The following is a 12,858-nucleotide window of genomic DNA, read 5'->3' as shown; positions in this document are numbered from 1 at the left end:
CTGTGAAATATCCCACTACCCATTAGCCTATTCAAATACTCAGCTAGATATATTGAAATGAACCAAGTGGTTGAACCCATTAATTGTGTTAAGCTGCCCTCCCAGCAGCTTTATTTCCAACCTTTATTCATATACAATTCCATTAGTATACAACTTCAGTTTACAGTGTGTCAGTATCCAAAGCAGTAGCTAAACTGCATAGACTGGATACTTTGTAAAATTGTTAAATTTTAAATTTTTGGTGATACAGGAAAATTATAAAACTGTTTCATTTATTGCAGGCATATACACACAAATGATATTGGATTACTGCCTACTATAACTTTTTTCCTTAACATATTAAGTATCCATTGTTTAACTCAAAGATATTTTAAAAAAATATTTATTTATTTTTATTTCATGTATGTGAGCGTTTGCCTACATGTACGTGTATATACACAATATGTGTGCCTGCTACCTATGGAGGTTAGAATAGGCATCCCCTGGAACTAGAAGTAGAGACAGTTGTAAACTGTCATGTAGGTGCTGGGAACTGAACCCAGGTCCTCTGTAAGAGCAGCAAGTGCTCTTAACTGCTGAGCCCTGTCTCTAGTTTCCACAGACAAACTTAAGAAATTACTGTGTCAGAGTTTTCACAGCATATGTTTTGGCTAACAGGCCCAATAAGATTTAACTTCTTAGAAGGTGTGATGAGAATCCAGCACCAGAGCAACAAACCGTTCAGGGAACTATTATTCTCCACATACAGAAAAGCCATCTTCATGAAACGTAAACGGGACACAGTTACCTGTCATGTTGCAATAAACCTTCAGAGGCCCCAGAGGTCCACTGCCGTCAGGATCTATCCAGTAGTAATTTGAGGTCTGGCCGAGGTGTTTATATGCTTCGCAGGAGGGCTCGTAGATGGCTGGAATGAAATATCCCACATGAGCATAGCACAAAACAAATATCTCCCCAGCTCAAAGCCCCAGTCACACACCCAGTGCTGGCGAGCTGCTGTATGGAGCAGTTCTTCTTTTCAGAATGAACATTCCTTCTCTCTGAACTTCAATTCCTAACAGCTTTTTCTCTAGCAGCATTTCTAACCTCAAAAGCAACTTATATGACTTTATAGTTGGCAAAAAAGATAGACCTCATTAGTAAATTAATAAAAACACACGTAATATATGCTTTTATTGGAGCTCATGACCCTTTAATTCACAGTCATTTGTAGCCATCATCTTCTTACTATAAGGTATTTTATTTTGAAAGATTGTGAATAATTGAACCATCAACTAAGATAAAGGAGATTTCTCTCTCAATTTTTGTATCACTAATGTAAATTTCCTATAAATCACATGTGATTTATAATCTTGTGCCTTGGGCAAAAGGAAAGCTTCTTTCCTGATTAAGTTTGTTACAGGTGCTTTAATTACATCAAATCTAGATTGTGTAAAAAGCTTGTATTTGCATAATTAAATTATAGGTTCTTTTCCATTGTTTGCCTTTTACTTTCCACGTCTGTGACATATTTTCTTCTTCTTGAAGAGGCTGCACTTGTTTTCAGAAGTACAAAATGGGCATTTACATATCTCCTTGGTTGTGTGACTCTCAAAAAAGCTATTAAGTAAAGTTTATTTCCTCCAGCAGCTTCAAACTGACATTCACGTGGACTGTGAATCATCTCGGAACAGGACAAGGAGACATTCTTGGTGAAGATTTGTTTACCCGGCACATCACCCGGACAGACTTTACAAAGTGCTCCTGCACAGTGATCCTAGGATTTGCTGTGTGTTAAATTAGGAAATAGGGAATCTGAATCTTTCATCCTCTACCAAGTTTTTCTGCCCCTCTTCAGCTGCCCGTGGCACCTCTACCCACGGATGAGAGATGTCCAGCTATCTTTTGTTGTACCAGTGTCACCACACTCAGTCAAATGCTTCTATAATTCTTTAATTGACTTGTCCCTTCTTCCCTCCATTCCTTCTGCAAAGAATGAAGGCAAAGAGCCTCTGCCCTGTGTCACACTGTACACCTGTCTATGCAAATCTAGCTGGACACAACCCAGACTCAAGACCTTTGGATCAGGATTTGTTTGTTGATTATGTGGGTATTGCTCATGCTTCACATGCTATTGGAAGAGGATGTGGCTAGAAAAGTAAGCAGAACCCATTAATCTTTGCCCCAGGGTAACCATTAATAGGTCCACTCTCAATCTCTTAAGTGTCTACACAATAAACTACATGTTTTCTCTAATTGTAGATGCCATGCTAAGTAAAATGCTGTAATAAAAGGCTAGGAAAAATGTTTTTTAAATGTTCAGTAGGAAGATTCTATAATTAGATGTAGGCTTCAAAATGAAAACTCCATGCAGTAAATGGTAGATTGTAGGGGACTATCAGTCTGTTGCTGCTTTTGGCTGGTTGAAAGATGACTGGTAGCTGAACTAAAGGAATGTGGCCAATGATAGAGTTGGCAGGACTGAGTGTAACAGTTCTAAGGTCAAGATGACATGGAGGCCATTTGAATAGAAGTGAGTGGGAATAGCTGCCACTGAAGGGTGATCTGAAATCACAATCTCTGAAAACAAACTAGGTGTGTTACTGATAACAGCATCTCCCCAGGTTAAAATTTTAAAAACCCTTAGTTCTGAAAATTTCACATATGTATACAATGGATTATCATATCTATGCTCCATTTATTCCAACTAACTCCCTCCATGTTTTCACCCAATACCCTTTTCCCAACTTCATGTATTCTTTTTTTGTAACCCATTAAATCCAGTTAGAATTTTCCAAATATGCATGGGTGTTGGAACTCTCACTGGAGTATGGAAAACCTTCCAGTGGCCATGTCCCCAATAAGAAATTATTCTATGGTGGGACACCTTACACAGCCTTGATGTGAGGGGAGAGGTTTGGATCTGCCTCAACTGAATGTACCAGGCTTAGCTGACACCCCATGGGAGACCTTACCTTTTAGGAGGAGGGGGTGGGAGGTGGGTTTTGGGGGGAGTGGAGGAGGAATGAGAGGGGGATCTGTGGTTGGTATGTAAAATAAATACAAAATTTCTTAATAAGGAAAACAAAATAAATGATTCTGCCCCAGAAATGACCCACACTAATAGGTTCCCAGGAGGGGGTGGGACCTGGAAATCTTCTACCTCATCTACGTGGGATATTTTCTGGCTTGATCTTGCGAAGGTATTATGCCGGGGAACCATGGCTGCTGTATAATTGTGACTGTGCTTCCTGCTTGCTCACTCTGCTTCCTGTTTATAGTTGAAACGTGACCTCTCAGCTTCCTTTCCCTGTCACCATGTCTTCTCCATTATTATGAACATAGAGCCCTCTAGAACCACACATAAATTCTTTGGGTCATGGTATTTTATCACAGCAATAAGAAGTGACTAATGCAGGCTGGGCTGACTCAGCTGGAGGTAGGGAGTGGTCATGGATATGACTGAGATAGCGCTGTATATGTGCATGCAATTTTTTAAGGAACGAAAACATGTACTGTGCTTTCCTTGGTTCAATAACACAGAGGAGTTAGGCTGGAGCTAACCTGGAAGCTTCTTCCATACTGTCTAGCTTTCATAGTATGGGCATTTTTACAGGCAGTTGGCTGGAAGCTAGCTGTGGTCCTTCCTGACTTTGGACCTTGCATACTGTAATACCAACTTTCCAAACGGATGTGCCCACTGAGGCAGTAGTGGTACAAGTGTTGTGGGGATGAACAACTTTTTTTCTGATTAGATCTGAGGTCTTTTGTGAAAGACACTAAAGTATTATAGGCCAGTCAAAGGCAATGTCTAGGTAGGCAATGTGCCTTAGGAGTGAATCTACTAGTTTTGTTTTGCTAAATGGGCACACTGTCAATCTGGCTAACAAGTTTATTTGTACCCATAGACTAGTCCTGCCTCAGCCTTTATCAAAGAACTTTCTTTTTACAATGAATTGTCATTAATGGAGAAACCATGGCTGGTTGTGATGCTGGGAAAAAGTAACTTAAACAGCGTTCCTTAAACAGTGTTCAGGTTTAAATAGGACACCTGCATCAGCCCCTCCTCCTCAAGGCTCAGGGAATACTGCAGTAAAAACAACAGAAAGAACAGATGAGCCAATGTAAGAATGTAAGAAAATAGGGAATAGAGGCAGTAAAACACTGTCTTTATGAGCATGGCATGACCTTGGCACTAATGAGCTCACAGTAGTTGCAGCTGCTTTCATGGAGGCTTCACAGATAGAGCCCATCAACATCCAGTCACAGACAGGGGAGGGGCTCATATCAGTTAAAGGTTTCAGGGAGAAATGAAACCCTTGTCTTCAGTGATGTCACTGGTGAGTTAATCACTCTCCTGTGGAGAGCTCCACGCCCATGCCTAAGTAGACAGCCTTAGTTAAACATGGTGGATCACAGAGCAAACACAACACACACACACACACACACACACACACACACACACACACACACACACACACACACACACACACACACACACACACACACAAAGTATGATGGGGACTAGGTGGGATGGGGAGGTCTCCATGGCAGTGGGAAGAAGATAATTGAAGGTGGAAGTGTGAGTGTGACCAGAATGACTCATATACATATATGAAATCAGCAAAGAGTAAATTAAATTTTAAACAGTATATGATGTGTTTCATCAATTTACATCATATTGTATCACAGACCATCTTTATGATATAGAGATTGTTATAATTGCAATAGGTCTTCCTTGGCTTTAGCAATTCGCCATCAACCCTGAACTCTGATCCAGCAGACTTGTTATACAACTTCCATGGCTCGTGCAGAGCTGTTCTGGGGTTGACTTTATATTCAATATCCTCAAGCCTACTTCTCAAGTTACATAATGTCTCAAGTTGAATTCTCAGCTTGGGAAGAAATAGTAAGGAATATGGATCTGAAGTCAAACAGACTTAGATAAACACACACAGAGAGAGAGAGAGAGAGAGAGAGAGAGAGAGAGAGAGAGAGAGAGAATTATCTAGCCCCATTTAGCCATGTCTGCAAAGAGATTACTAGATATGTTATAGTGGTCTCATAAGGACTGGAATAAAAATCCCATCCACCATTAAGCATATTGTCTGATGAACGGCAAGGTTTTAATGGGTAGCACTACAAGCACCATTTATATTATTAACCTATGGATTGTTTCCTGCCACTCAAATTCTTCATTCTTAAGGAGAGTATCCCTAGTGAACATGTGTATTTTTGTAATAACCCAGAACACTAATACCTGCATGCAGTTGACTCAGAAATTGATCAGCTTCTTCCTCTAAAATGCATTTTTATGTAAATGCCTTTCCTAAAGGGGTGTGATTGGAAAATGTTGTTTCCTCTATTCCATATCTATAACATCCTAAAATACAAAAAAAAAAAAACCCTGAACTTAAAATTTACTTATTCCTTGCTCTCATTTTATTTTGATAAGGGAGTGTTAGGTGGCTTATAAGAAGTACATGGCTATTAAAACATCAGTACATGATAATAAATATGAAAAACTGCTTATCCTATTTCTAGCTAAGTATATAGATAGGCATTTGAACCATGGGTTTAGAACTTTGCCCATTCAATATACTAGAAGTAAATGTTGAAGCCTTTGGAAGTGGGAAATTCTGGTAATCAAGAAGCCCTTCTGGGTTTTTTTTTTTTTTTTGGTTTTATGTTTTGTTTTGTTTTTCAACTCTAATAATTATTCTGTTTGACTTTAGCCTACAACAGTCTGCTGTTGACTCATCAACACACACAGAAGCCAAGTCCTTTGCAAACTTGCATGTGTGAAAAATCACAGAGAGCTGATTGCCATGGGGAGGCTCTGACCTCACTGCAAGGAGCCTATCTGGGCAGAGAATTTGCAGCTGTAAGAGGCTCCAAAGTGAGCTGGCACTGCAGGTCTTCGGACTGCATCCTGAGATCACGGGTCTAATCTTGAGACAATCAGAACTTTTTATTTGTACTTGAATAAGGCAAATGTAGTTCATTGGCAGGCAATATAATACAATTTAAATACAGTGAGGTTGAGGGGGGCACCTTATACTCCTCCAGATAATGAAGAGACATGGAACACAAAGATATAAATAAAATATATCATGACAAATATATACTTGTATGACTGCCCTGGAAAAGAAAAAAAGGAAGGAAATATTGTGGCTGTTTTTGAGCAATGAGATTAAAGGAGATTTTATAACTTTTCTGCATTTCCCAAATTATTTTGTAATATGTATCTGTAAGTTTTTGGAGATGTAGTTGTGGCATAGACCTATCTGTGCATGTGTGTGGGGCACGTGTGCACTTACATGTGCGCTAGGAGGTCAGACATTAGCATCAAACGTCTTCTTCTATCACTCTCTACATTCATTTATCTATCTATCTATCTATCTATCTATCTATCTATCTATCTATCTATCTACCTATCTACCTATCTATCTATCTACCTATCTATCTATCTATCTATCTATCTATCTATCTATCTATCTATCTATCTATCATCTATCTATCTATCTATTTATCTATCTATTTATTTGCCAGGATCTCTCACTGAAACTGGAATTTGTCAGTGCAGCTAGACTAGCTTTCCCTAACCTCCAGGGATCTTCCTGTCTTCAAGTCCCAGCCCTGGAATTCCAGGCATGTGGAACCACTATATCTTGTCTTTTACATGGATTCTGGGATCTGAACTCAAGCCCGCGTGGTGTGCAACAGGCATACAACCCGCTGAGCCGTCTCCCTAGGCCCCATGCATCTGTTTTTTTTTTTTTTTTTCATTTAAAAATACACTTTAACAATGTGTATCTGGATTCATGACACTGAGATAAAATGTCCAACAGCTGTGATGTAGTAAACTTTTCATTAATTTCATAATCTCCATAAGTAATTAAGACATTTTCATTCAAACCTTTCTTTCATTTTGTCCTGGAACCTCTCCTTAATCTTTAATTTTTCCCAAGGATACCTAAAAACAATAATACCTCCTTAATGTGGGGGTGAAATGAAAACCATACCCTCTGTAAACTTAAAAGCATGGTGCAGAGTTAGATTATGCCAAGAATAAGCAAATGAGAACATTTAGGTGGCGAGTCTCAGCCTGTGAGCCCTGTGCCAGGTCCAGTCCCAGCTGGATCGGGTGATTTTTGCTGATCAAACTGCAGGAGACAACAGAGCATGGGGCTAAGGAAGCAGCCACTGCAAGAAAAGCAGCAGCCAAGGCACCATCAATAATCGATGCTGCAAGTAGACTGCTGAGGAACAGGAAGGTAATGGGGCTGATGGCAAAACAAATAGACTCATCAAGTCTATCGATCTATCGGGGAAGTAATTTTTCTCTGTTGTAACTCCAAGTGCCAAATAAGAGGTCTCATATTATTCTATATATTCATAAATAAATCTCAGTTGTTCAGAAAACTGACTATTAAGCACATCAGATGGAATTTTATAGCATGGGGGAAACCTGAGAGAGACAATTCCTAAAGATCGTATTCATTTTCATAGAACAATGGATGTTACAGAAAGCTTGCTGTAATATCATATTGTATATAGATAGTGGACAATGATGAAGAGATTGCTCATTAGTTTCCAATAGCTTCTATAACAGATGGCCACTTACTGACTTGATGTTAAACTAATTTATTATCTTCAGTGCTAGAGATAATAGTACAGCTAATAATAATGATGTGTCCCTGGTCACAGGATTGCAATGGGATCCATTGGGCTACATTTGGCATACTGGCAGGACTCTTTTGAATGCTCCAGGGGAGGATCTATATCCTTGTTTTTTTTCAGTTTCCAGAGGCTGGGAACACTCCTTGGTACATTATTTCTATGATGATTAACACTGATTGTCATCTTAACAAGATACAGAATCACCTTGGAGACAGCTTCAGGCATACCTGTGAGTAATTGTGTAGATTATTTTAGCCTCTAGGTATGTCCCCCATAGGCCCATATGTTTAACACTGTCTAGATGAAGTTAATTAAAGTGGGAAGACCCACTTCAACTGCAGGTGGCGCCATACCATAGGGGACAATCCTAGACTGTAGAAAGAGGAGAAAGGAAGGGGTTGCTGCACACAGGATTCATCCCTCTATTTTCTGACTGCAGACACAGTGTGACCAGCTGCCTCAAGCTCTGCTTACCATTATAGACTGTAATCTCCAACTGGGAGCTAAAGCAAATACTTTAAATACTTTCTCCCTTCAATCTGCTTCCTGGCAAGTGTTTTGTCACAGCAATAGGTCATGTAACTACTATAGTCCCTTTCCCCGTCTTCTCAGCCATTGTCTCCTGGTGGAACTGTTCTCGTGCTGCCTCATGCCAAGTCTCTTTTTTGCTGTCTTACCTCTTTCTCCAGGAGCCCTGTTATAATGTTAAGTCCTACTCAAATAACCAAGGGAGGGCTTGAGAGAGCCCCTCATGAAACTTCTTGGACATATGAGGTGATTTAGTCATTGGTTCCACAGACCAAAACCAGTCATCTTGTAGTAGAGGGGCGTTGTTCTTTCAACCACACTTGCTATGCTTTGAGCACGAAGTGTCCACCATAGGCTCAAGTGTTTCAGTGCTTGATCACCAGCTCATAGACTTGTTTGGGGAGGTCATAGAACTTTTAGGATGAACTGGATGAAACGGGTTTTCTTAGGGGATGTCTTAGGGTTTTTACTCTGGCCTTTTAAGTAGCCAGATCTCTCCTACTTCATGTGCCTGCCATAGCCATGTGCTGCTTCTATTTCTCTTTCATCTCCACTCTGGGGGACTGACACTTTTGCAAACCTGCAGCCACAATAAACACTACTCTACAAAATCTCTTTTTTAAGGTGTTTGCTCTCGGCAATGAAAAAAATAGTAATTAACACAACCATATAATATAATATAATGAAGACATTTGAAGAGCAACTTTTACTAAGCAACCAACGTGTTTTCAGTGAAAGAACCCCTCCAAATATTAAGAACAATAAAGAAACATATATGAACAAAGTTCAAGGTCTATAAGGCATTGGAAGTTATAGCCATCTATAGAACCTTGAACAAGCACATCCTTTGTTCCTTCAGCCCTAGCCAAGGACTAGCAGGGAGAATAGCTGTTAAGGCCTCAGATGTGGCAAGAGCCTGAGCAAGACTGCCATATCAATGAGGGTATGGCAAAAGAGTTGTGAGCAAAGAAGTGCAGCAGGCCCAATGTTGTAGGCAGTGCAACATCAATTAGCAAATAATTAGACTAAGGATGGAGAGGGGGCCCAAAAGATCAAGGACAGCTCATGCACCACTGGGACAAATGAACTAAACAGGCTCTGGCCTCTTCACTCAGCAGCTGAGCATGTGATGCACTTCCTTCCTGTTACTGCTTTGAAAGTCATGAAGATCATGTCACTGAAAAAAGGCATGAATTAAAATTGTTAAGAAATTAAGCGTGAGTCTAGAGTGCACCCAGCCATACAGGTTTGGTGTGGAATACTATAAAGCAAGATTTCCTGGTGGTAAATATTAAGGTATAACCCACTTCTGACAAGATTTGATAGAACACTAGAATACTAGTGAACAAAATGAAATGAGTTGCTTATAAGACATGACATTTTGGATATCCATGGTCTGTGAATTCTCTTACTTTCTCACTGTTGGATGGCAGAGTGATCCATGCTTACTATGCACATACACAGTGCTCTAGGGATCTGGTGCAAAGGTTCTGAAAAGAGAGATTTACATTATTCCTACATGAATAAAGATTTTTCACATAAAATGTGAGCACTAGAAACCATTCACATGGGACATTTTGGAGTGGAGTGACATTTTGGTGATGTCAAAGTCTTTGGTCCCTGAGGTCCTTATTTTTCTAGTTTATTTCAATCACTAAGAACTATATGATATTCATTTGCTTTTCAAAATGGAGGTTCTCTATTAGAAGAAGATATCCCTTACTCACATTTGGTTAGAGAAACCAGTTTTTACAGAGCCTAATTATTCTTGTGACGGTAACTATTGAGGTTTGTGCACAGCCAAGATGGAAATCAAGAAAAAAAAGCAATGACCTTGAGACCGCTCTCCATGCAAACTCTCTAATTCTAGGACCATGCAATTATTTTTAATTAGCACATTGTGAGCTTCACAATAGCTAAGTCCCCATTAACACTTCAATATTAACCTCATATGTTCCCTGTCTCTTTGGATCTTGTTTTTAAGCCTTGAATGATGCCTTGGGTAAACTACATTATTTCCCCCAGGAGCGATTTTCTCATTATTGGCACACAGCTGAAGATGATGGTAGAGAGTGTGGGCTCATACACATACATTCTGCATGCTAATATTACATTATGATCTTTCCATGAATATAATTTCTGTATGAGACACTATTCATGTTAGCCCTCTAATGGATCCATTCCTCTATCCATGTCTTAGAGGGAGGGTAATTTGAGGGAAGATAAAAGAGAAAGACAAAATTTTGATTTTCTATTAGAAGAACAATACCTTATAATTCTCTTACTTATTAAGTCCTTCAGAAATTGTTTTTGAAACCAAAGCAAAATCTACTTTTGTTATTTCACTGATTTTCTTCCTTCTCACATACCCTATCTGCCTTCTGCCTTCTGCTTGAAGGGTCCCAAGCCCTTCTGTCATCTATACTGGCTCCAAAGTATTGCTTTATGGAAAGCAACAATCCATATCTGTATGATAATGATTACAAAACAGAATTTCTGTCTCTGTCACTGTGGCTGCCATATTTCTTGGTAACATTAATATCCATCCATTCTTGATATTGTTCTAGCTTTACCCCACTAAACACTGACTTGTCCTCTATTTCATGATCAAACCTGAGCAAGTCTGTTTTTTTTGTTTACTGTTATTGTTAGGATATAGAAGATTTAGAAGTGTGGGAGAAACCTACAAAACCCAATGATAATATGACAAACTCATGCTTCCTTGATTACTACAAGAGACCTCAGAGACTGTTCATCACTTGCAAAGGTATTACAAAGCTTGCCCATACTGTTACCTTGCTCCACAAACTAAACCTCCTTTTCCCATCTCTTGCCTTCTCACTCTTATTCCATTGTCACTAGGTCCCTATGGTGTGGCCAAGAATCTTAACTCAAAATAGGTCAGCACTTGTATGTATTTCCTTTGGTATAACTCTGTAGTAAATAGTTCCTCCCCCTTTCTTTTGATAATTGATTTACCAAAACTCTAATAATGTGGTACTCATTGTACTGGGAAGAGAAAGAAATAAATTGGTCATGGATTCGAGCTAATCTGTGGGATAGACATGCTGACAAGAATAGTGTAAGATTTGCTAAATGTTATAAACAGACATAAATAAAACAGTCAGAAATTTCAGATGAAGGATCTGATGTCTTAATATAGGACATACTAGAAAGAAAAGGCTTTTATGTGTGAAATCACTGTGAGCTAAATGTTAAACGATGAACAAGAGTTTGTCTCAAGTACTCTCAACATGCTAGGCATCACCACTGTCTTAGGCTTCTTCAAGGATGCTGAGCATTACCACTGTCTCATGTAACTTCAGAGATGTCAGGTATCACCACTATCTCATTTTCAAGCATGCCATAAGCATCTACTCCTGGCTTTTACTAAGTCATCATTCTCTGTGGTTTTGACAACCATTGTCACTGTTGGCCACCATCCCTCAATGAAACTTACCTTTTTTCGTACATCCTATGTTTCCTACTTGATTTTCTTTTGCCTCTGGATGCCCTTTTTTGTGACTCATGCTGCCACTTTTGTTCCAGGGAGAGAGAAACAGCTATTCTTTGAAGTATTGTCCTCAAGTCTCTCTCTGCCATCTGCTAAGAACAATTAGTTCACTTGTCTGTGACTAGTCACCTAGGAGAAGGTAGTGCCAGGACTTGTACATTACTTGTATTGAACACCATAAAGATTGTCCACTCCAATATCACTGAAGAAGATGGCCATTTAGTTATTATTATTGGTTTAGAGTGAGGCATGAGAAAATGAATTTTGAGGAAACAGATTTTTTTAAACATTTATCTGTGTATATGTTCATTTGTGTTGAGGAAAGAAAATGAGATGGGGATATTATTCCGTGGTTTTTAATTTAACAAAAATGCAGTCAATTTAATTAAAAAAACAGGCTTATTTCTGATTAGAAACTGCTAATTTCCAATGCAAATTTCAGCCATTTTGAATAAAGTTATTTGGATGATTCAAATAATAAAAAATTATAACTATATTTGAATTCTAATTCATGGCATTCAAGTGTTATACTGTAATATATCCAATTTAATGAATGAGGCAGTACAACTAATTTTAAATGTCAAAGCCTTTGAATTCAGTAGCAAAATAAATCATTAAAATTTGTGACCATTAGAACAATGTGGAACAGGATGTTTCCCACAGCAGACAGGGCTATGTCTGAACTGCTATGCAATGGAAACAAACCAAAAAGAAAAACAAATGTCCTCCTCCCCATTGTGGGCTGCAGAAAATATTAACACCATGGGAAGATCCCACTAAGCATCACAATTCCTATTCTGTGTCCTTGTTCTATAATTTCCTGGCTTTGCAGGTCAGGATTATTGAACACTTTTCCATGTAGGATTTCTCACCTAAGGTATAGGTGTTCGAGTGGGTAATATTCAAGTTTCACATTGTCTGAGTTTATACAATGTTTCAAATGATCATAACTCAAGAATCTTTGATTAGCTTTTACTGTGCCTTATCTATTACATAAGCTTTGGTATAATCATTAAGTCATGATTGATCTGCCTAGAACTTATAGAGGCCTTATGCATGCTCTCATAGCTGCTGTGAATTCATATGTGTAACTGTAATGTTACAACCTGAAAGTATGGCTTTGTTGAAGTTAACCATGGATACTGGGAGAGGGA

At 38.9% G+C, this 12,858-nt stretch overlaps 1 protein-coding gene across 1 annotated transcript in view; it reads right to left on the bottom strand.

The window, feature by feature from the left end:
• Cntnap2 (contactin associated protein 2) overlaps nt 1-12,858 on the bottom strand; it is a 1,578,963-nt gene that overhangs the window by 313,653 nt on the left and 1,252,452 nt on the right. Inside the window, exon 12 of the mRNA XM_052721500.1 lies at nt 788-907. Coding sequence (XP_052577460.1) covers nt 788-907 — 120 coding nt within the window. The remainder of the gene's footprint in view (nt 1-787; nt 908-12,858) is intronic.

Source organism: Peromyscus californicus, unplaced genomic scaffold (genome assembly GCF_007827085.1).
Source record: "Peromyscus californicus insignis strain IS unplaced genomic scaffold, ASM782708v3 Scaffold_6__1_contigs__length_162567912, whole genome shotgun sequence".
Classification (NCBI taxonomy): domain Eukaryota; kingdom Metazoa; phylum Chordata; class Mammalia; order Rodentia; family Cricetidae; genus Peromyscus; species Peromyscus californicus.
This window is presented reverse-complemented; position numbering and strand designations above follow the sequence as displayed.